The following is a 20,504-nucleotide window of genomic DNA, read 5'->3' on the forward strand; positions in this document are numbered from 1 at the left end:
CAGCCCTCCTTGCTTGCTTGGTTAAGTGTCATGCAAGATTGAGGGTTTTTTTCAAACAATTCAACTAACACACTTCCAAAAAACCTCAGAGAGAAATAACTCATAGTTACAACAAAAATGAAAAAAAAAAAAAAGTACTGAGACAGTTCTTGAATTTTATTTAACAAAAAGTAACTATTTATGATATAACTAAAGCCAATTCCTATGCCTCACTACTTGCTCATAAAAATGAAAACAAGCCTTTCCCCTTTAGCTCAAGAGATGTTTGAGGCCCACAAGCACTCAGAACTGCCCCGCTTCCTTTGGGAAAAGCCCAGTAACTCCTGCTAGAAAGCTCTCAAAAGGATCATATTAAGCCACATCCATGTGCTGCTTGCTCAGCTAGGAGTACAAAATTCTAATAGCTCTCCCAAGGACACATACTTATCCATTCCTTTTGTCATTCCCACTACACACTTTGTCCACCAAAGTCAGTATGGTTTCAGCACCTTTACTTTGAGACCTAACCACAAACTGCAGCAAGTTCTGAAAAACTTTCTTCGAGATTTTTTTTTTCCTTTTGGCATTACTATCTCTGCATTTGATTTGAAATACAAAGCAAAAAGCCTGATATTTCCCAAAGGAGATGGTCCATGAACTCACAAGCATTATAACTACCTTTTATTAACACCAGTCTTTGAGCTGTCACATGCCACAACTTTTTTTGTTTTCAGTCTGTTGAGTTTTGATTTATGATGGCATTATATGAATCCTTCAACAAAAAAAAAAATATGCCACTTTTAAAGCTTTTTGGAGCTCATCCCCTCATCATTCAGCAGCTCTTTCTCAGGGAGAACCTCACTCAGCACTTTGCTCTGCATCAGTTAAAAGGAGTAAGGTTGTGGAAGGGAGAAGAGAAGGAATGTTGCCTGCTTCTATCTCTGCTTCTCTTTTTCTGCTGAGATAAGCATAGCCTTTGCTCCAGGAATCAGGAGTAAGTACAGAGCAGAACAGGAAACATGCATCTCAATTCTGCTTTGAGAGAATGGACTTTCTCAAATGGGGGATCCAGGCACAGACAAAAACACTGTCCCCTAAACACGAACATTTACAACACACAGAAAATGGTTATGTTCCATCACTGAGGGAAGCACGCAGCCTGTTACACAGGAGGATGGGAAAACAGACATTAATTCCATGTGGCTGCCCACTAGAAAAAGGACTATCGACCATTTTCACAAAATCCTGAGGTCAAAGGCTTGAAATTAATTCTTGCCCCTTCAATGTCTCACAGAGATCTTCTTTAGAGATTTTTAGAACATACACAGAATGAGAGAAGATTTTACTAGAGTAAAATAGGTGACTCATATTTCAGCTGTTAAGGATTTTCCAGGATATACTAAAACCACAATAACAGAGGCAACATCCTTTCTCTTATCTTCTTGCTGAGGGGTGAAACACATCACAGCACCACAATTTAATCTGAGGAAAGTTATACGCACAAACCTTTTCACTTCCTTTCCATCAAAATAAAAAAATCCACACTCTAAGAATTTCTGGACTTGAGGTTTAAGCACACTGTGTAGTTTTTCTGCCTTTCCACCTTTAACCATCTGATGATAGTCGAAGTTCACCATTTTGATATCAGCTGAATGTTCAGATGCTTTCAAATGGCTCTGGTATCATAAACAGAAAAAAAAAAGTATAAATATACCAGTACCTGAACATACAGAAGTAGGAGCTAAACAGGAGATTACAAATATTTTAAAAGTTGTTTTATTAGCTTTCTTTTAGGTAAAATGAAACAACTTTTATTACACTTGAAACAAATCACTCAGAACTGATTAATATTTCACATGTATTTTTGTTTTCCTTGTCACAAAGTCAGGTTTTTCCCTTACTACCCCAGGGGTCACCAAGGCAACCCATGGCCTCTTCTGCCGTTCAAATGTTTTCACTTGGAAAAGGTTGTTTCAGTGAAATCCCTTTCCACCAACAGCCACTGACATGCCGGTCAGCAAAGGGGATTGAGTAAACACTTCACCAACTACTGCTGGCAAAAAACCCACCCAAATTATTTAGGTTGCTGTGGAGAGTGGCTCGAGCAAAACTTTCCCTAATACTCCCTGAAAAATCCTTAAGTGCCCACACAATGTCTATTGGAAAAGCCCTGGGTATCGATGCACATCGGGGAACGCTCCCGTCTCCCACCACGAGCCGGATACAGCAAATGTCCCAGTGAATGCCCCAAGCTATTCAATCACTACAATACAGAGGGAAAAGGGAGAGGGAAACAACAGATGGCTACTGACATGTTCTCTGGCTTCAGACAGAACTCCTCAAATGGTCAGCATTTATGAACTGCAACATGAGGTTTTCTTTTAAACTAGTCAGTGGGAATTAATGAGAGCAGCCACTTACAGTTATCATCTTCTGAACAAACATTTCCTGCTAATCATGAGGAAGCTCCATATTTAAATTGATAAATTGTATTTTTAAAAAGAAACATTAAGGGATATATCTATTAATTTCAAAAGAAATATCTTTAAAAGAAACATCACAGCATTAAATATCATAAAGTATAATGTATTTATCTATCAATTTTATAGTGTAAAAAAGACTTATGGTTTCAATAAGGCACTAGTAAGCATGAAATATGAAAATAAAAATTAAAATCCCTCAACATTGTCACATTGCTGTTATAATTTTCCAGTACAGTAACCAATCTGAACAGAAACAAACAGGAATTATGTAGAGAGCTTTTAACAAATCATTTCACACCATGCATCTTAAGCAGTGCTGTTAGGATAAAATCCAATTTTAGCTCCCAGAGCACAGCATACCTGGGGGTTTGGTTTCCAAAGGCTATGTAAAAGCTTCATTGCAAACAATCAAATTCCAAGAATATGCACAGTGAAAGAGCTGTCATACTCACCTGGAAGGCCTTGCTGAGCATGTGCTCCCCTTCTTTTGCCCCAAGTAAATTTACAATAATTTGCTTGCCATATAAATTTTTAAGAGTTTGGAAATGCCTGTTAACAGAAGAAAAATTCCACAGTCATTTTCTGGCACACAAAAAATTAACAGCCAACACCTGCAACACTGAGAAGTTGCGAAGTATTCAATATCAATTTTATTCACACTTTCCAACAAAGCATTGAAAGGCATAAGTAATCCCCAGGAAGTTCCCAGCTTTGCTGAATTCCACATTTTTACAAAACCTCCCATTTGGAATAACATATCCCATCTCTGTGATGCAGCAGACCTTACCAGAGGTTTTTAGTGCATTAGCAAAAACTTTATATGTTTTTTACCTGTCAAAAGCTGGTGCATTCGCCTCGAAACCCCGTGACATCCTGACACGATGGGATCCCACCTACAACACCAAGAGTACATTAAATTGTCTTGTTTTGAGTCAAACACACGTGAATGTTTCAGCAGTTCTACTGCAAAATGCTGGTATGTCTAAAGAACCTAGAGTCCCTGTAAGGCACAAACTTTTTTTAACCTTTCCTGTAAAAAATGTGTCGCAGTAGTAGGAGCTGAATCAGTCCCTCTTTCAAGAAAATTGTGATGAAATTCTATTACAGTAACTCTTGATCCTTATTGACTTCTTGGAAAGACTTCTCCTCAAGAACAATTCAGAAGAAAAGAAGAAAACAGCCTCTTTGGATGCCCTCAGGTGAGCCATTTAAAAGAGGAAAAAGAACTTCAAAGAGGAGACATGGAAAAAAGAATTGACGTTCAAGTGGTGTGCAAAGCAACTTTTAGATTTGAGAGAAGCAGGCTTGGTGAGTCACAATTGCACCAACATGCTCCCAAAGCCTCATCCTCACAGGCAACTGTGAAGAAGAGCCCAAAGGCTAGTATGAATAAGAATTATCTGTATAATTAAATTTATCTCCTGCTTACCTGCAGTCCTGGCTGTTCCCAAAATAAGGGAACAGATCCTCGAATCTGTATGAAAGATGACACAGAGTCATCCAAATATATCACCTATTAAGGAAAGTAAAGCATAGTATTAATAATTATCACAGTGTAAGATTTTAGAATTCTTAGCCTTAACTAAACATGGAGCAAATAAAATATATTTACATATTACATATTCCACACTACAAGCTAAAATATTGTTTCTGAGACTCTGAACCCACAAAGTCCCACAAAAAGTTCTGTCACTCTCATGCTCCCTTGCAGAATCACAATTCACAAATGTGTAAGGAAATACAGCTTTTACTATTTGGGCTTGAGTAACTTCTGCACTAGGAGTAAGATGTTTTAAACAACTTGTTAAGACTTTCCTGCAGGAACAGTTGAAATGAACACCAGTGCACAGAAAATCACCATGCAGCCTACTCAGAACACTTGCACAGATTTTCTGCATCAGAAACCAACATATCATGGCCCATGAAGTATCCAGGAAAGGAAAACTAAAGTGGAATAACACACCACAGCCATTCAGTGATGCTGACACACTAGGAAACTTGGGTAGAGAAAGTGTAACAAGAGTGTTCTGACTAAACTCCTGAAACTGGAGGTGTTCAAGCAGAGTCCATCCTGCATGAAGTCTTCCTTCAGTCACCCGGGTACTGGAAGGAGTCAGTGAGTCAGCCAAGGAAACCTAGGAGCACGAACACAGCTGCAGGAACAACCCCTCGGGAATAGGCTACCGTGGAAAGTGAGCCAAGGAAAGCCAGCAAATAAGGATTTAGCAGGTTCTCACATTTCTGTGTAGTGAGGGCAGAGCTGTGAAAACCCAAGGCAGCAGAATGGCAGTGGCTTTACAAGCTGCCTTTCAGAGGAGCTGTGCTAAGTGGAACGCTTTTATCTTTCCTGAGCCACAAGGTACCGATGTTTTTGGCATTTGCCAAAAATCCCTTCTGCCTGTTTCTTTTACTTTAGATTAGCTCAGGCCATAAGTGGCACGTGCTGCCATGCAGCTCAAGGGGCTCAGGGGAAGCCACCCACAGGAGTTCAGCACCTTCTTAAGCTACTGCAACTCAGACCCAGGCATGCCCCGACCATAAGCCACACTAAAAACCAAGATCATCAAATTACATAACCTACTTAGCTTCCTAATTTAGCATCAAAGAAACTATTCCAATATCTGCTGGTGGCAGACTTGACTTGTGATTCGTTGGTTTAGAACAAAAATCTCATCACATGGGGACTTACATTGGTTTGCCAGCCAAGCTATGGGCACTGGAGCATAACATACCTGCTCTGTTTCAACAAAATTGGCAACGTGACCGTCATCATTTGTTCCCCGGACATTAAACCGGGTGCCAGCCCGTTCACAGCTTAGTCGTGAAATGAGACAAGCCTTCGCCTGCTTGTGAGCTGCATAAATTGTCCTGATCTCCACTCCTCCACACATGAGGCGTAACAGCCAGTCGTCACAGTTCACACCGTAGTGCTTCAGATGTAAATGCAGTGACTGGTTCCTATCAGGGAGAAAACAACCATCAAATAACCAGAAGGAATTGCAATTCAGCTCGAACTCTTAAGCCAACTACTAACTCCTTACAGTTTACACCTACTAACACAAATAAGACCAGGAAAATAGGCATGCTATAGTTTTGTGATATAACTCTCATTTAAATCTTCCTGAAATAGCACAGTAAGAAGATGGAATGAAGTGATGAATTTCCACGACTTTAAAATAATAACCCTTATAGCCCTTGCTTGTCACCCACCAAAAAAACCAACACTCCAAGCTCGTTTATACTTCTCTGCTCAGCCTTGTTTTGAGAAGCCAGAGATTACAGACTCTAGGAAAGCATGACAGAATTCCAATGACAGAATTACTTTTTTTGTATGTGTAAAGCACCATTCAATCTCACACCACCACAAAATAAAGCTAGAATAGAAATTCTTATCAATATACATTGAATACTCTCATTATATGTCACCTAACCCTAACCCTAGACAGGCTTCCAGGAATACATTCCCAGCCAGCTGGTTCTCAAATATCTTTAAACACCAATTTCAGGGCTGAGTGCTGGTACTTTATATACTGCATACGTAATTCTCCAGTAGCAGTTACTGTTCACATGAAAAGAAGATCCACAGTTTGAATGTACCCGTGCATTTACCAGCACAAATCAATGCTGTATTAAGTAAGACTAAAGTTTGGGTTTTGTGAAATTTTTTGTTTGCCTCACTCTAGTGAGGCTTTTGGTCTTCTTCAGCAACATTCACTTCTATAAAAAGGGAGCAACGTTTTCTGCATAGCAAAGAAAAGCTAACTCCAGGAAGATGTCTGGTTGTGGCTCTGCCCAGAAAATTCTACTGGAATTGCAAACAGCATGTTCATTGTAACAGTGGAAGCTCTTTAATTTTAGCCTTTTCATCCTAAACCTAAGCATACAGGCGCAATAAAATAGGACACTGAAAGCAAACAATATTCTTTCCCTGGGCACTCTGAGCCTAGATGTTCAGCACAGAAAAATCTTCAGGAAGCTCATTCAAGTGCATCTGCAGAATACTTCTTGTTCTTGACTTTTAGTGGTTACATTTCTAGATCTTGGAATCTGGACATTCCACCTACCTCCTGGGAGGACTGGTCCTTACTAAAAAAAACATAGAACCGGGTAGCTGCCAAAGTTTTACAACAGGGGTCAGAATCAGCCCAGCTTATTTGGACAGGTCAACAGGCATAATTTCTCAAGCCTTGATGTACCGACTGATCAATGGAGAGCCAAGTCTTTTTCCAGAGCACAGACAAACAGCAAGGTTTCTACCACCCCTGTAAACCTACATCAAGGAAAATATGTTTCTGAAGACCTGAGCTTATTTCCTACCTTAGTAATTTTTTCTTACATTTCACTCTGATCAGATTCCTCTACCTGATCGAAATAGCACCTAAGACCAGGGAAACATTGGCTCATATGGTAGAGCTGGTTTGGTGCATTCTGGCCAGAAGAGAGGGACAGATGTAACTTTTCACCAGTTCTAATAGTGTAAAGCCAAGTCTTCAGCACCTTTCCAAGACTCCTGGACACACAGAGCATTTTTAACAAAGGCTGAAGGGAACAGAATTTCTGATGTGTCGGTGTGCATTACTGGCATTATTTAAGCTGCTGATCGGCAGAAAGAGCAGTATTCCTCTCACTAAAAATTTTGTGTGAAAACAATACTTTATTCAAAAATATCCAGTAAAAGGAGTGAGTGCAGCAGCCAAGCAAAGTGCACTTTGTAGCAGAGTCTACCTGCTGTCTCAACAAAACCTGCAAGGCCACAATTTTTTGAGTAACAGAACTTTTGAAGTGCTTTCCTGTGTTGGAAACCCCCTTGGAATCTATGTATAAACACCACACCATTTTAGAATCCAGAACATTCTAAAAAATAGTAATTTTTTTCTTTGAAGTTTCATAACCACACCCATTTAAAAAATGACACAATTGATGAAGAATTAAAAGGCACCAAAACTGAAACACAACAGCACAACATCACAACATCAGGAGATGTTCAGATGAAAATACAACATAAGCAGTGAAAAATCTGTGCCTTCCAATTAAGAAACTTCCAAGTGGTCACAAAACCATCCTGTCATAAGTAATATACTTCTGCCCTTAGAAAATGTTCGAGTAATGCTGTCCCATCTCAAGATTTCTGGGAGAAAGGTGCACACTTAAGAGCTGGGAAAGACAAGGATGAAAACTTGCCAGGCATTAGTTTGTAGAATTCATTATGTAACGCCTGCTGAACCCATTCTGAACTCACCAGAAGAACCTGTTGTCAGTGGTGTGCTCCTGCATGCTGCGGTGAGCACTGAGACTCAGGTCTAAGCTGACACCAGTGGCAGACCAGGCAAAATAAAAGTTTCCGGAGTTCAACACTTTGCGCACTTCTGAAATGCGATCCTCGTCTGTTGGGTCAACCCGCAGTGACACAAACTCGGTGGAAGTGACTCGGAAAACTTCAGAGTCCTGAATCTTTCCCACAGACATGCATCCTGTTACCAGAACCAGATAATGTAACAGCGTATCTCCTGCAAAACAAGAAAGGGCACAGGAAAGAGAATGGATCTTAACAGAGCAGATCTTGATTCATTCAAGTGCTGAAGGCACACAAGCCCACCCCAGTTTGCCTGAAAAATGTAAAAAGAGAACCAACGCCAAGAACACATTCCCAAGCTCTACAGAAGAAAAGGAGAAACTACTCTGCAAAGGACAGGGATTGCAAAAACAGAAGTTATTTTTGTCCACTCCCTCATTTCTGGGAGTGGTCCAAATTTGTAAGCTATTCTGCAAAGAAAAAAATCAAACCAAGCAAACAAATAGAAAAAAATAAGCCCTGTTCCTGTTGCAAAGATCCAGTCTTACAGGAGCAGCACAGTATTCTGCCCCAAATGAAAAATTCAAGTTTTACATATTTGACTCACCGAGGTTTAATCTTAACACACCCAAGAGCCCATACGCATCCATGACTTTGGAGTACGTATTCTTGATTGTGTCTTTTTCTGCAGAAGCTGTGGAGAGAAAATGAAAGATTTGCTGATGTAAAAGCCCCAATACTATGGCAGCGAGAACAAGCCACTCCAAACTGAAAACCTGAGGGATTACAAAAGCAGCCACTTACATGATGCTTCTGGAAAGAAATCAAAATGTATGAGCATATGGCACTTTATAATGGAAAATGATGGCTTGATTCTGTGACAAAGTATGATCATGCTGTGTTTTTAAGCAATAAAAAAGCAAAACTCCAAGTGATATTGAAGGAGAACACTGGCATTTTTAACAACATCATCTCTTATTATAAAAAGCATGTACAGCACAGACAAATAAGATGCCTGAGAATGCTCTCCTGTAATTAAAATTAGTGCTTAATGTTGCTTTTTTCATGGAAAAAAAATTACCCCTTTTCTCCAAGAATAAAACCATCATGTGGCAGTATTATCTCTGAGCAAGACTATCACAAGTCCATTTTAACTATCTTAGATATATTCCAAGCAGATCAAAACTCTTGCAGGTCCACAAAAACTGGCATTTAAAACCCATGTCTTAGATGAATTAGGAAGACACAATTTTCAGAGACAGTTTTGAAAAAAAAACACAAAACAACCCTGTCATATTTTAGAAGAAATTGAAGTATATCTGCCATTGCTCTCCTGAGAGTTAAGAGTATATTTTAGCCCTTTCATCAGCACTATAACAGCCAGGCCCACCAGCCTGGCTGCAAAGCAGCAGGATCCCACCCATCCTGAGCTTTAGCTCATGACCAAGACTGCACCAGAAGGGCAACAACAACAATTCCAGCTTTGTCACTTGATCTACAGGGATCAAGATTCCATGGTTACCAAAAATCAGCACCACTTTGCTTTGACACTAAAAACCTCAGGGCATGACATGAAGAAGAGTAAATCAAAATGCCCATTTGCCCTGGCATTCTGTTTTGCTGTCTCTCACATTAGCAATGTCATTTAGAATAAAATCTCTATTTTATTTAGAATTTTAAAAAACCTTCTATTTTACTTAGAATTGCTCTTTCTAACAAGTATCCCCTAAGATTAGTATAGCCCTGCCTGTGCACAAGCCTACTGCTTGTTCAAATATCTGCCAGCTGTTTTATTAAAGTGGATCAGACAATTTACAATAGATTAAACAATTATTTAACCACAGCTTGAAATCCAACCCCATTCGATGTTTTATTCAGTGGATTTTTTAAAAGTTTCTTTACCTTATTGCACTAATATTCCTGTAATAGATGCAATAAAAATAGTTTTATAGCAGCATGAGGATGTATTTCTAAAGTCCTCACCCAGAGTGAGTGTTAAGAACCTGAAGCTAATCTAAAAACATTTTGTCAGCATCACCAAACCGTGTTTTTCTTAAGCAGAAAACCACTAGGCTGGAACAAACTTCTAAACTTCAGACCCTGGTTCCTTCAATCTGTTTTTGAGAAAAGGTTTAATGATACCAATGTACTCTTCTAAACTCAGTTTTCCATAACCAGAAAGCTGCCGTGTTCTTCCTCCACATTTGAAATTATTATGGAAAGATCAAATTTTGTTTTAAACTTCTTGCAGGATTTTTCTTAAAGGTGCCTGCTGGAATTTAATGACATGTCAGAACAATGCCTTTTCTGTCTTTTATGGATTTATCCTCTTTTTCCATTGCAGAGAATGCTGGATATCCTTGTTAAGCCTTAATAAATAAATGCCCGAAGTAAATTAAGTAACATGGGTTTTGCAAATTCAGACCAACAAAAAAGGCCAACAAAGGCTAATAAGGCAGCAAAGGGTTGCAAAACCAACCAACTAACCAAATAAAAATAGAGCATCTTACTGTGGCTAGTCAATTATTATTCTCTTAAAGTGCCCAAGAACCAACCAAAAGCATTTCATGCTATGTTTTTCATTTACATTGGACCTAATTCAGTGTGAACTCAAAGCTTTTCCACAGTGACCATCTAAGCTTTTCACTCTCACACTGCCTGCACTTTTCCCACCTCGATTTGTTGTCACATGGGAAAATGTCAAATATGGCATCATTTCCTCCATCCTGCCCTGGTCCATGCTCACCGACCCCAGGCTTCTGCTTTTGAGGCAGTGCCCAGTCAGGAACGTCCTATGGAAAGGAGTCTTACAACATCAAGGAAAAGCACTTGAAGCTTCTGAAAACCAAGATGAAATCAGGAAGACACAGCTTCACCACACCCCTTTCCATTCTCTTCCCAAGGGACTCTTACCCAAGCCAAAGTCTGCTCTCTAGAAGCCCAAGGCACCAGTCCTACTTACCCCTATCTTCAGCCCTTCAAAAATTGAAATATTATTAATAATTATAATTAATAATAATAATAATAATAATAATAATAATAATAATCCTTTCATGATCACTATTAGGCAGTATCAAGAAACCCAAACCAAACTAACAAAAAACTCCACAAAATCACAACACTTACAAAGTGATCTTCAAATCACTTTATAATGTAACTCTGGAGAAAGCCAGAAAGCCCCATTTGCAGTGTCAAGAGAAAAAAAACAAAATTTCAAGTCACTATTTATTAAGGATTAACAGGCCACAGCATTTTAAAATGCCAGCTGCAACAAGCACACCTTATCAATCACGGACTCTCACAAGAAAGGTGAACAATTATTTTGAAGGGAGTAAGTCGGCCGCCCCAGTGTTATTGAAATGGAACCCCATCAACAATCCTGTTTTCAGGATAATCTGGTTCAAAATGCACTCCTCTTCATTCCAGACCCAGAAATCAGTTTCCCAGTTTTAACAATTAAAAGGTTCAGATCACATTGAAAGCCACCATGTAAGCTTTCTATGGTTGGGTTCTCTTCTTGGTGCGCTCATAAGGGGCCATGAGACAAGTTAGTGGCTACAGTTTCCAGGTAGACTATGGGACTCTGAGCTGGGAACAAAACCACAGTCCTGAAATTATGTGCATTTCCTTCAGACCCAAGACTTCTGACTTACATTAGATGAGACAAAGTCCACACAACTGTCATTTTAAAAGGTTTAGAATCTGAAAAATCTGAAAAAAACAGGTGAAAAATTTATTAACACAATTTGGTTTTAATCTTTTAAGACTAAGGTTTTCAAGGGTTTTGTCAAATTAGGACAGTTAGATTTTTGGTATTTAAATTAAAGCTAACACCTGAATATTATCACAGAGGTGACATTAAAATCAGAATAGAGTCACCACTTCCATCTATTAAATTAAACCAACCAAAGAACTATTTTATTACTTTTGATACCTCTTTTTGACACACTCCTAGTAATGGTTCAGCTCAGGACGCTGGGGATGAGAAAACCCTGCCAGATTGCTTTTCAAGGCCTGCTGAGACCACCTTGGTTTAACTGCATGGAAGAATTTTCTTACTCAGAAGTGGTCTGAGCAGCACTGCTAACCACAATGAACAGCTGCCAGGGTGCCTGCTGCACATGGGTTACTACAGCTCTCACTTCAGCTCCAGAGAGCCCAGGTGGGCACCGTGCCTCCTCCTGCTCACACCTACTCTCTCCTCAGCTTTACTGTGACACTCAAGTCCAAGGATGCGCACGACGCTTCTGCTCGGGGCGCTCATGGCTCTGTTCTCCCAGACAGAACGTTCTCCATGGCAGGAGACGGGAGTAAAGACAGCTTACCACTCATTTGGGATGACTCACCAGCAGGAGAGAGAGAGAACACACTCCTGCCCAGCCAGGGAAACCTTTCCAGCTAAGACATCTCAGAGAGCCCTATTTCAAAGAATAAATATACTGCCCATTTCACATGGGAAGTAAGAAAAATAGATCTGTGACACCCTCCCACTAAATTCCAAACAAATCAGCAGTGAAGCTGCTGACATTTAAACCCAGGTGCTCTCATCGGGCTTTGAGAAGGATCCCACACACTCCAGTGTCTCGGGCTAACCCAGTACCAGGACCAAAGAGGTGTTAAATGCACAAAGGAAAGCCAAGTATTGCTCAGCTGTTTCAGTCACAGCAACATCAGTTAATTCACACAGAGCACCTCCAGGAGAAGTATGGCCTGGGCAGCTCCCACGTTCAGACTGAGTGGTTGCACAACCACCACCTCTGGTGGTGTCGAACTGTCCCTTCGACCCTCTTCCTTGCTTCCCTCCGACCTGGCTGACTGGAGCAGCACACGGCGCACACACTGAAAATCACCCAGCATCTGAGCTGTGCAGCATTTCCTGCCGAGGCTGAACTAAATCCTCTGAATCATCTTGCAGTGCCTCACCGAGGGCACAGGGGAGGAAGGCTAACGCAGTTATCCTTCCCTCAGCAAAATGACAGATGTGCTTCCTTTAAGATGACACTGAAGCCATCAGTAAGCCTCCATCCCGTTCTCTTAGCCCATCTCAAAGCCAGATTTCTGTACATGGATATTCCAAGGGGTGCAGTTCACTAAGGCTCTCAGAACTGAACCACATGTATCAGTTTTAATGCTAAAATGTATTTCACTAGGCTGTGCATATATTATCCACTCTGCATACAGGTAAGAACTATGATCAGGTATAAGGGCAAACATGTTACTTCATCTCCAGTATTTATTAAAATATTTGGAAAAACGTCTAACAGTTTTGAGGTTAGTATTGTCAATTTTTGTAGTCTAAAAAGAGGTAGCACCATCACCAACACCCAGAAGTTTTTGACATTTTAAAGCGATGCTGTTCTGGATTTAAATTTATATATACTTGATCTGACCATTTATCTATCTATTCACAGAGATTTTGCAAACATGGGAAATCTTCCCCAAGGGACAGCAGTATTGCATTAACTTTGTCTATTATTTGTACAAATATCTGTAAATTTGTACAGCTACAGACTGAAATCTTCTGGCTGGATTCTGAGACATCACCAGCGAGACAGAAGTAACACTTCACAAATCTTCCCAAAGTACTAATAATTGTACTCCTTTAAACATGCATTTAAAAGATCAGATACCAGATGGGAACAGCAAGCAGAAAAAGAGAAGAAAGAAACCTGAGCTAGGGGACTCCTGGGCTTTTTCTGTTGTCAGTTTAAGATTGTGATCTTCCAACCATTAAGAAAAGTATCAGTACCTAAAGAATTTAGGGAATTATACAGAAATAAAACAGAGGGAATTAAGGAAAAATGCCACTGCTCAATATTCAGCGGAAAACTATGCCCGTGTACCAGACAGAAAAAGAGTAACCAGTTTCCTGGTTAAGTTTACTGAAAACAATACTCAGTAACTACTTCCAGCTGAGTATGAACATTTGCTATGACATAACCTACCAATTAGAATTCCAAGGACAGCACTTTGCAGATTAATAAGGAGCTATCACTAAGTACAGAATGCAAGAGGAGAGAGGCTTCCAAACTTCTTCATGCCTGGCTTCCTCTGCTTGGTAACAACAAGGTCGGGAAGTGGGCAAGAACTTTGACATGAGTTTTGATTTTTAGGAAGGGACATTTATCCAGGTGCCTGCAGCGTATCCCAGCATGAGAAGTGACTTACTGCCCTTTTTGAGCATAACCTTCAGGAATAAAAAAAATTTCATCTGTTAGCCCTTAAGTAGCTCAAGCATAATAATTACTAAATACAGGCTAGAACAACCTGTTCCACAAATGTTCAAAACATTTTATGTCTTGCACTAAACCTGCTTGCTACCCTTATGAATGGACACTTATTCCCAATCCACACTACAGTGCCTTAAGGATACTGCTACCAAAGTCAGGGAGATGACTTAAATACATAGTAAGAACAAACCATACCAGAAAAAAAGCAGAATTTTAAAAATAGGAGAAAAGCATCCACTGTTCACCTGGACAATCATACAGCTGCAGCAACCATGTCAGTCATTGCCTGGCCTCTAACAGGTGCTGGCTAAGGAGAAAACTACTTCCATGGAATGAAAGTTTTCTATAGAGGAGCCAAAATCGAGCTCTGAAACACTGTGCAACCAGGTGCTTTGACTTCCTAAAGAACACAAACATATTTTATAATTTTACATAATTTAAAAGTCTATGTATAGGCCTTATGGTTCTCTTCTGCATTTCTCATTTTAGTGTTCTCCAGAAAAAAAAAAAAAACAGGAGGGAGGGTGCAAAAATTTAGGGAACTATCTCATGCTATCTCATGCATTTTTCACTTAAAACACGAAAATAACTTTGCAATGCAAGGCATTTTGCTCCAAATATTACTCATTTTATTACAAGACAAAGCAATACCAAGTCTTGAGGGAGGTTAAAAATACAGGGATGAAATAAAGCTAAAAATCAGACAAAATGAGATAAAACCAAATTATGATATAACATTTAAGAATATAGAATTTATTGCTGTGAAATGCAACATCAGAATTAGCTTGTTAATGAGTTATCGCATGTTCAAAATAGGGTTTTTCAGAACCCAAGAAATAAGGTGATATGGGAGGCAATTATAAGAAAATTTAGTGGACATGAAAATATAGATGTATAAAGAAATGTAGTGAAATGTGCAAAATTCTCTCTCAACAGATGAAGATAAGAAAATGTCTCTTTTCTCATTTAAATCAGAAGCCTCTGAATTAGCAAACAGAAAAACAGAACAGTTGCTTCTTTACATTCCACAAATAAAATGGCTCACACAATGTGCAGTCTGCCACCTTTCCAACACAGTAGTTATCAAAACAGATCGACTTACAGAGGACAGCCACAGCTCCGGACTCAAACATGAGACATTCTTCTCTGTTCCTGGCTTCCACGATCACGCTGAAGGGAAGTGGATCCAACTTGTGATAGACACGGTATCCTTTACTGAAAGCCATTTTGCCTCAAACACGCAGCCCTAGCCAACACAAGATGATGTTAATGAAACCTCCCTGTGTTTCCAGACACCTGCTGCAAAGCTGGTTTGACCCACGGCCTTTCCTAGGGATTTAACGTGTTCAACAAAAACAAACAACAAAATCCCCTGCTCCCTCATTCTACCGCATAAGAGACTTAGTTTATCTATGTCCAAAAAAAATACAGGGATTACCTAAATATGGCATAAGAGTGTTTCAAAACCAGAACTACCCAGAGAAACACCTTTCAAAATCTGGATTTATTTAAAAGCTTCTTTGAGACACTAGAATTTTAAAGAATCCCACACTGGTTTGTGTTGGAAGGCACCTTAAAGTTCATCCAGTGCCACCCCCTGCCATGCATAGGGATGCATTCCACCATCCCAGGCTGCTCCAAGCCCTGCCCAACCTGGCCTTGGACACTTCTAGGGATGGGGCAGCCACAGCTGCTCTGGGCACCCTGGCCCAGGGCCTCTCCACCTTCTCAGGGAACATACCTAAATACAATCCTACTCCATTTTAGTTTAAAGCAATTTCTATCACAAAACTTAATAAACAGGATTTCTTCTTAGGGAAATAAAAAAAAAGAAAGTTTTTCAGCTACCAGCAATATGGAACCTTAATGGCAAACTAGTGCCAAAAGCAGAGGTGGAGCCTTCAATTTTTAGATCTATTTTACTAATTCTGCCCTTGTACAAAAAGACAGTATATTTTAAACACTGAAGCCGTCAAGACATTTTAAAGGATCGTACAAAAACGTCAATCTATTTTCAGCTTTTTTTCCCCCTTTTTTAACGAAGGCAGGGTTTGATTTGGATTTAAACCCTGACCTGCGGCGGCTGAAACATCGCAGTGTCGTACCGGTGACGCTGCCCGCCAGCTACACACGAGTGAGATCTTAAAAAAACCCCACAGAACTCTCACACTGCAGCAAACCATAAACAAATGCGAGAGCAGCCCAGTTTTCCGTGCTAAAGCTCGAGAAAACGCAAGAAGGAGGATTGCTCCGGAGCGCCAAGAGCGGGGCTTTCCGCCCTCCCTTCCCGGCAGCTCCCCGACCCCCGGAGCGGACACGCACGGCCTCTCGGTCCCGCTCCGGCCTCTCCCCGGCCCCGTCGCGCCCGGAAGGCTCAGGGCACGGCCGAGCCGCGGGGCTCGCAGGGCCGGGCCGCCGCATTCCCGCACGGCGCACCGGGACGGCCTGGCAGCGCCCGCCCCAACCCGCCTGCCGCCCGGGCCCGTACGGGCCCCCCGAGCCCCGGGCCGGCCCCGCGGTACCGCCGCGCTCACCGTGCGCCCGCCCCGCCCGGCGCCGCGGAGCCGGCGGGATCCGCTTCCTCCCGGCCCCGCGTCCTTCCGCACTGCGCCGCCCGCCCCGGAGGGGAGGTGCCGGGGGGCGGGCGCTGGGCCGAGGTGGGACGGAGCTGCGGTTTAAACAAACCGAGCCGTGTGCTAGGCGCAGCCAGGCCCAGGTCCCGCTGCGGGATTATTAGGAGGAGCAGAACCCAAGGGACCGGCTCAGGAACAGCCGTGCGGACTGAGCCACCACTGAGCCGCCTCGCTGGGCAAAGGGCTGCGATACTCACAGCCCTCGGGTCGGGGGGGAGACGTCTGAAGCCGGCGTCTTCCCGGCAGCAGTCACGGAATAGAACCGTGGAACCGAGCTGGAAGGGACCCACAAGGATCATCGGGTCCGTCCCCTGTCCCTACACAGGCTCTCCAACAATCCCACCCAATGCATCCCTGACATCGCTGTCCAAATGTTCCTGGAGCCCTGGCAGCCTCGGAGCCATTGTCCTGAGGAGCCTGGGCAGTGTCCAGCACCATCTGGGGGAATAACTTTTCCTGATACTCAGCCTAACCCTCCCTTGACAGAGCTCCAGCCGTTCCCTGGGTCCTGTCACTGCTCGCAGAGAGCAGAGATCAGAGCTGGCCTCGGGAGGAAGCTGCAGATCCCTAAAGAGCTCTCAGTAGAACAAGCCCACTACCCTCAGCCGCTCGTGTGGCTCGACAGGGTCTTAGCGAAGGGTGCGCAGTTTCGGAGGCAGACTCGACAGCTGCCCGAGCCAACGGGGTTTTCCCCGTTCCTGGCGCAGCTGCCGCTGGCACGGCAGGACCAGGGCGGCCGAAGAGAGCGAGCTCCGCGTTCTGCGGGGACACGGGGGCGGGCAGGGGCGGAACCGCAGCCCGCGGTGCCGCGGCTGTCCCGGGGCCCCGCCCGGCGGGTACCGCCCGCAGCTCCCGCTCTATCGTTCCCGCAGCCCCCGCGCTCCCGGCCCTGCTGAGGGTTTTTTTTTTTTTCCCCCAGCTGGTTTCTTTTTGCCGTGGTCCTATCCGGTCTCCAAGGCAATGTTCATCACCAAGGTTTGGCTGCAGACCGTGCTGGGGCCGGGGTGCTGTCAGGCAGGAGGATTTTCTTTGAGGCTCCTGAGAGCCACGCTCCCGTCGCTCCCTCCCCCGGCGCAGCAGCACCTACCATTCATCCTAAGGCCCAGCCCACACACGAACCCTTCCCCCGGCACCGCCCCGGCCCCGGCTCCTCCCCTCGCCCCGCCCCCGCCCCGCCCCCATGCGTTCTCTTGTCGTCACATTGCCCAGCCCCCCGTTGCGTCTCGCCCCGCCCCCACGTCGCCCCGCCCCCGCGTTGCGTGTCGCACGTCGCCCGGCCCCGCCCCTCACGGCGAGATGCATATGGCTGCTCCCAGGCGCCTTCGCGACCATAACAGCGACAGCAGACAGGGGGCTTGGATGTCACCATAGCGCTCACAGGTACGCAACACCGAAAGAAAAAAGGCGGGGGTAGCGTCCGGGGCTGGCAGGGCAGCATTAAGCTGGGGGACTCGAGGGTGTCACGTTACAGGCTGAGGAACAGAGAGAGCACACAGCGAAATTATGGGATACAGGTCAGGGTATAAGGTAGGGTAGATGTGCATTTCTTCTCTCTCGGGGTTCCTATAGGTCAGGGTGACCCCAAGAGAGATCGTAAAGGGTTTTTGCTTCCCTAGCCCGAACGCAGCCGAAGAAGAGGTCTGGAATGCTTTTTCAAGGTTGTTTATTTTTTCTTATCTATAATAGTTTCTCTCTGACCTGCCGAGGTCCGGCTAGTATAGAAGCCATGGCAGTCTGCCCCGAGTCCCGGGCGTCTCCCACGTTATATACTCAAAATTATGTGTATCATGCTTACAGTTCCTGTACCAATACCTAAAATCTATGTTGGACAGTGCGTCCCTATCCTAGACCAATAGAAAAGTGTCACCATCACACCGAGACATGGAGGACAAGAAGGAAGAAAAGGCTAGGGCACGCCCAGATTCCTTCATCTTGTACCCCTGAATTACATTCTAGAAAACCCCAAAATTCTACTTTTTCACCCTATGTCAATTCCCCTACTACACTACTCAAATCCTTTTCGCTTGTAACTCCTCATACAAAATTGACAGCCTTTTCCACAGGCTAAAATCGAAGCCACAGATGTTTTTAACTTCATGCCAGGGTCTCCAAGACCCCTGCCAGGATCTCAAGACAGCCAGGGCAGCCAGAGGGATGTTCTGGACTCTTGACAGGTCGTCACCCCTCCCCCAGCCCTCACCTTGAACACCACCCGAGCAACTGAGAGGCAGACGGGCATCTTGAACAGCAAAGCAGGGCCTCGAGGATGACAGACAGATGCCAGGGGCCAGAAACAGTAAATGAGAGGCTGAGAGCAGGGGAACAAATAGCAGGTGGGCTTGGCAGAGACACAGAGACTTTAGAGGTGAACAACGCAAAGGCTAGAGAGCACACAGTGAAAATAAGGGGTCCGGGTTAGGATATAAGGTAGAGTACAGGTGTACCAGCCCTGGCCCAAAGCCTAAACAGCAGCCCTAGCAACAGCCCCATTTCCCTGAGAGCAGCTGCAGGCAGCAGCTCCAATGCAGGACCATGGCAGGAGCGCTCAGAGGTGCAGGCAGTGACCCTAATGCTAGGGCTAGGCAGGAAGTGATAGTGCGGGGTAGCGTCCACAGGGCTGGGGATAACCGGGGGATTCCCGCCCTGGAATGCCTTGGTCCTATCCGGTCTTCAGGGCATCTCTGCCCTGCTGCATAGGGCCTGGAAATTTGTAATGTGGGGTGTATTTGGACTCTAGATGGGATCTGTAGATTGATGAAGGCTATCTGGAGCTGTTCAGTTATCCTGCAGTGCTCTGACTTTTGTGCTAACGTTCTTTCAGACGCAGCCAGATGGAATCCGTGGCAGAGGGCCCCGTCCCGGGTGAGGGGGGTCCCCCGAGAAGGTCAGTCACCGTTTGTCTTTGCAGGGGGAGTATAAATGGTGCCTCTGTATTACAGCTATTTTCTTTGTTGTTATTTTTAGGAACTAAAGCCAGATACTAGCGGTCAAGGTAAGTGGGCAAGGTGAGCAGTGAGCGGTGGCAGGCAGCAGTTGTTCTTGCTCCGGTCTCAATTCCCGGTGCAGCTCTTGGGCTCCGTTCCTGTTTGCGTGCTCTAGGCGGACCCCTTCAGCAACTGGCCCACAGACCCGCTTCGTCGCTCTCGTGGGAATTGATGTTGAGAACTAAATTCGTGTCAGAGTGATTGGATGTTTCTTTATGTATTGTTGTTATGTTGGGTCTTAGTCGCATTGTTTTTAATTATAGTTTTGATATTTTGAGGTAACTTCTTTGTGGATTTGTGGGTTTTTGTTTGGTTGTTTTTTTTTTTTTTGTAACTAAACATAATAATTGTATTTTTTGTAATGATTTTAATAATTTTAATTTTTGTGGTTTAACTGTAATTTGGGGTAATAGTGTATAAATTGTGTTTTAATAGTTTATATTATGTTATGTTATACTGTATGTATAGGATTTCTTGATTTACAATTTAAAGTTTGTGAGGGATATATGTTATTTGTGAAGAGGTAAACTAACAAGGTAAGTAGAAAATGGGTTTTTAGGATTGGTGACCGATAAACAGGAGTGTATTTGGATGTGTAGTTTTAGTTAGTGTTACTTACATGTTTTGTTTTGGTTGTGGAACTATTTATCTTGGTTTTTTTTGTTTTTTTTTTTTTTGAGTATTTTAAATAAGGTTTGTTTGACACAATGAGTAGGAATTTCGTGTGGTTTCTTTTTTTTTTGTGGAAACGTTATAACGTTTTCTTTAGGTTATGAAATTTACAGGATTACTTTGACTACTTACTAAGTCTTTTACTTGTACTTGAGTAGGTTTTTGTAACTATGATTTTGAAATCAATGAAGAAAAATGAGGAGACGAAGGAGGTAGAGAAGTTTATCTCC

General features: G+C 43.1%; 1 protein-coding gene and 1 long non-coding RNA gene across 10 annotated transcripts in view; one reads left to right on the forward strand and one right to left on the reverse strand.

Moving 5' to 3' along the window:
• SYNJ1 (synaptojanin 1) overlaps positions 1 to 16,622 on the reverse strand; it is a 50,067-nt gene extending 33,445 nt beyond the window's left edge. For 7 of the 9 annotated variants that reach the window (XM_053970508.1, XM_053970509.1, XM_053970514.1 and 4 more), the window contains exons 1-9: positions 16,520 to 16,604; positions 15,088 to 15,231; positions 8,363 to 8,449; positions 7,702 to 7,969; positions 5,195 to 5,420; positions 3,892 to 3,975; positions 3,294 to 3,355; positions 2,915 to 3,011; positions 1,486 to 1,655 (exon numbers count right to left, since the gene is read on the reverse strand). In XM_053970508.1, coding sequence (XP_053826483.1) covers positions 1,486 to 1,655; positions 2,915 to 3,011; positions 3,294 to 3,355; positions 3,892 to 3,975; positions 5,195 to 5,420; positions 7,702 to 7,969; positions 8,363 to 8,449; positions 15,088 to 15,211 — 1,118 coding nt within the window. In that variant the 5' untranslated portion in view covers positions 15,212 to 15,231; positions 16,520 to 16,604. Of the gene's footprint in view, positions 1 to 1,485; positions 1,656 to 2,914; positions 3,012 to 3,293; positions 3,356 to 3,891; positions 3,976 to 5,194; positions 5,421 to 7,701; positions 7,970 to 8,362; positions 8,450 to 15,087; positions 15,232 to 16,519 lie in introns of all 9 variants that reach the window. The other 2 variants (XM_053970516.1, XM_053970515.1) reach the window with 1 other exon arrangement.
• A 1,246-nt stretch (positions 16,623 to 17,868) lies between these two features.
• LOC128803602 (uncharacterized) lies at positions 17,869 to 20,143 on the forward strand. The gene is made up of 4 exons (XR_008435770.1): positions 17,869 to 17,998; positions 19,440 to 19,502; positions 19,583 to 19,610; positions 19,718 to 20,143. It is a non-coding gene; the product is annotated as an uncharacterized LOC128803602 (long non-coding RNA).
• The last annotated feature ends 361 nt before the right edge of the window (positions 20,144 to 20,504 follow it).

Source organism: Vidua macroura, chromosome 2 (genome assembly GCF_024509145.1).
Source record: "Vidua macroura isolate BioBank_ID:100142 chromosome 2, ASM2450914v1, whole genome shotgun sequence".
Taxonomy (NCBI): Eukaryota; Metazoa; Chordata; class Aves; order Passeriformes; family Viduidae; genus Vidua; species Vidua macroura.